We start from the raw sequence: 2,295 nt of genomic DNA on the forward strand, positions 1-2,295 counted from the left end.
TCAACATCTACACACCATGTCCATCTATCCAGTCAACATCTACACACTGTGTCCATCAATCCAGTCAACATCTACACACTGTGTCCATCTATCCAGTCAACATCTACACATTGTGTCCATCTGTCCAGTCAACATCTACACACTGTGTCCATCTATCCAGTCAACATCTACACACCATGTCCATCTGTCCAGTCAACATCTACACATTGTGTCCATCTATCCAGTCAATATCTACACATCATGTCCATCTGTCCACTCAACATCTACACACTGTCTACTTATCCAGTCTGCATTTGTATACTTCTCTCTACCCTTTCAAAATCTATACCTGAGTGTATATATTGGTACACTCTAATCTGTCCAGTGTATGTTGTGGCTTTGAACTTTCTCTGCTGACTTTGCTGTTCTTTCTCTTTCAGGATATTGGAATAGCATCTGCTTCTAATGAAATGCGTATTGCTTGTGAGTGTTACTTTTCTTTAAACTTCTCCTAGTCCTTTGGGGGATGGTGGTGGTGGTGTTAATTGTGGAATTGGTGATGGCGACGGTGGTAGTGGTGCTTGTGGTGTTGGTGTTGGGGAAGGTGATGGTAGTGGTGGTGGTGATAGTGCAATTATTGTGGAGGTCTTGGTGGTGATGGTCATGATGATGATATTTGTGATATTGGTGGTGGTTGTGATAGTTTGATGGTGGTAGTGTTGGTGGTGATGGCACTGGTGGTAGTAGTAAGGGTTGTGGTGATGGTGGTGGTTATGGCAGTGGTATGATGGTAGTGGTGATTGTGGTGATGATGGCTGTGTTGTTGTTGTTGTTGTGGTGGTGGTGGTGGTGGTAGTGGCAATGGAGGTGGTTGTGGTAATTTGGTGGTGATTGCTGTTTCTGCAAGATATATAGTTTTACTGGTTTATTAGTTTCAGTTTTTGAACTGTGGCCATGCTGGGGCAGTACTTTGAAGTGCTGGTGGGAACAAATCTATCCAAGACCTTACATTATTAACTCTGGTAGTCACTCTATTAGACTCCTTGACCAAATTGTTAAGTATTGGAGATGTAAATTAACCTTCACCAGTTGTAAAATGGTAGGAGACAAACACAAGGGTACATATACAAATGCACACACACACATATATATTATCATTCCTGACTGGCCCTTGTGCCGGTGGCACGTAAAAGCACCCACTACACTCTCGGAGTGGTTGGCATTAGGAAGGGCATCCAGCTGTAGAAACTCTGCCAAATCAGATTAGAGCCTGGTGTAGCCATCTGGTTCATCAGTCCTCAGTCAAATCGTCCAACCCATGCTAGCATGGAAAGTGGACGTTAAACGACGATGATGATGATGATGATGATTTCTTTTATCTTTTACTTGTTTCCGCCATTACACCACAGCCCTGCCGGGGCACTACCTTGAAGGGTTTTTAGTTGAACAAATCAACCTCAGTCCTTATTTCTTTGAAAGCCTGGTACTTATTCTACCAGTATTTTTTGCAAAACTGCTAAGTTATAGGGATTTAAACGCACCAACCCCAGTTGTCAAATTATTCTTCTGCCTGTTTGTTCACACTTTAGACTTTAGTTTGTTAGAGAGGAGATGGAGTGAGAGAGAGAGGAAGAGGGAATGTGAGAGTGAATGAGAGAGGAGATACCCAGTCGATGCAGGCTTCCACACAGTTTCTGTTTTTACTTTCAAGGCAGTGATCAGCTTGGGAACCTATAATCCTCTTCCATTCCCTCTCCCTTCCTCTCTTTCTTTTCCCCTTTATTCTTCTTATCTACTGTCTTTTTCACTTTTGAGATGCCTTGGATCCAAATCTTCGGCCTGTTGAGGCATCAAGAAGACTCAAAGGTAAAGGACAAAGGACAAAACCACGGACCAACTTCGTAGAGACCTGGATGTGGGATTCTGTTGACGTTGGGTAAGCATCAAAAAACACAACAATTTCTTCTCATTTTCATTTTCCTCTGAGTGGCATCTGTCCAAAGACATACCTGAAATCATCCTGTTGCCTTATAAAGAACAGTACAGGTAGCATAACTTCACAGCTTCGTTATCATTTCATGTTCATTTTTCCCTGTGGTTGGTGCTGTCCACTGGCTTCTTAGCTCCTGTCAAACCATCCAATCCAAGCCAGTATGTGATAATTTTGCAGCTTTAATAAAAGCATATTCCTTTATCTTTGGTATTTGAATACTATTTTTTAATGTGCCATGTTTTACATTTATGTGCTTACTTGTGTGTGTCTGTGCGTGTATATATATATATATATATATATATATATATATATATATATATATA

At 41.4% G+C, this 2,295-nt stretch overlaps 1 protein-coding gene across 1 annotated transcript in view; it reads left to right on the forward strand.

The window, feature by feature from the left end:
- Positions 1 to 2,295, forward strand: part of LOC106871818 (CD109 antigen) — a 28,311-nt gene that overhangs the window by 540 nt on the left and 25,476 nt on the right. The window contains exons 2-3 of the mRNA XM_052978111.1: positions 420 to 462; positions 1,795 to 1,915. Coding sequence (XP_052834071.1) covers positions 420 to 462; positions 1,795 to 1,915 — 164 coding nt within the window. The remainder of the gene's footprint in view (positions 1 to 419; positions 463 to 1,794; positions 1,916 to 2,295) is intronic.

Source organism: Octopus bimaculoides, chromosome 30 (assembly GCF_001194135.2).
Source record: "Octopus bimaculoides isolate UCB-OBI-ISO-001 chromosome 30, ASM119413v2, whole genome shotgun sequence".
Lineage (NCBI taxonomy): Eukaryota > Metazoa > Mollusca > Cephalopoda > Octopoda > Octopodidae > Octopus > Octopus bimaculoides.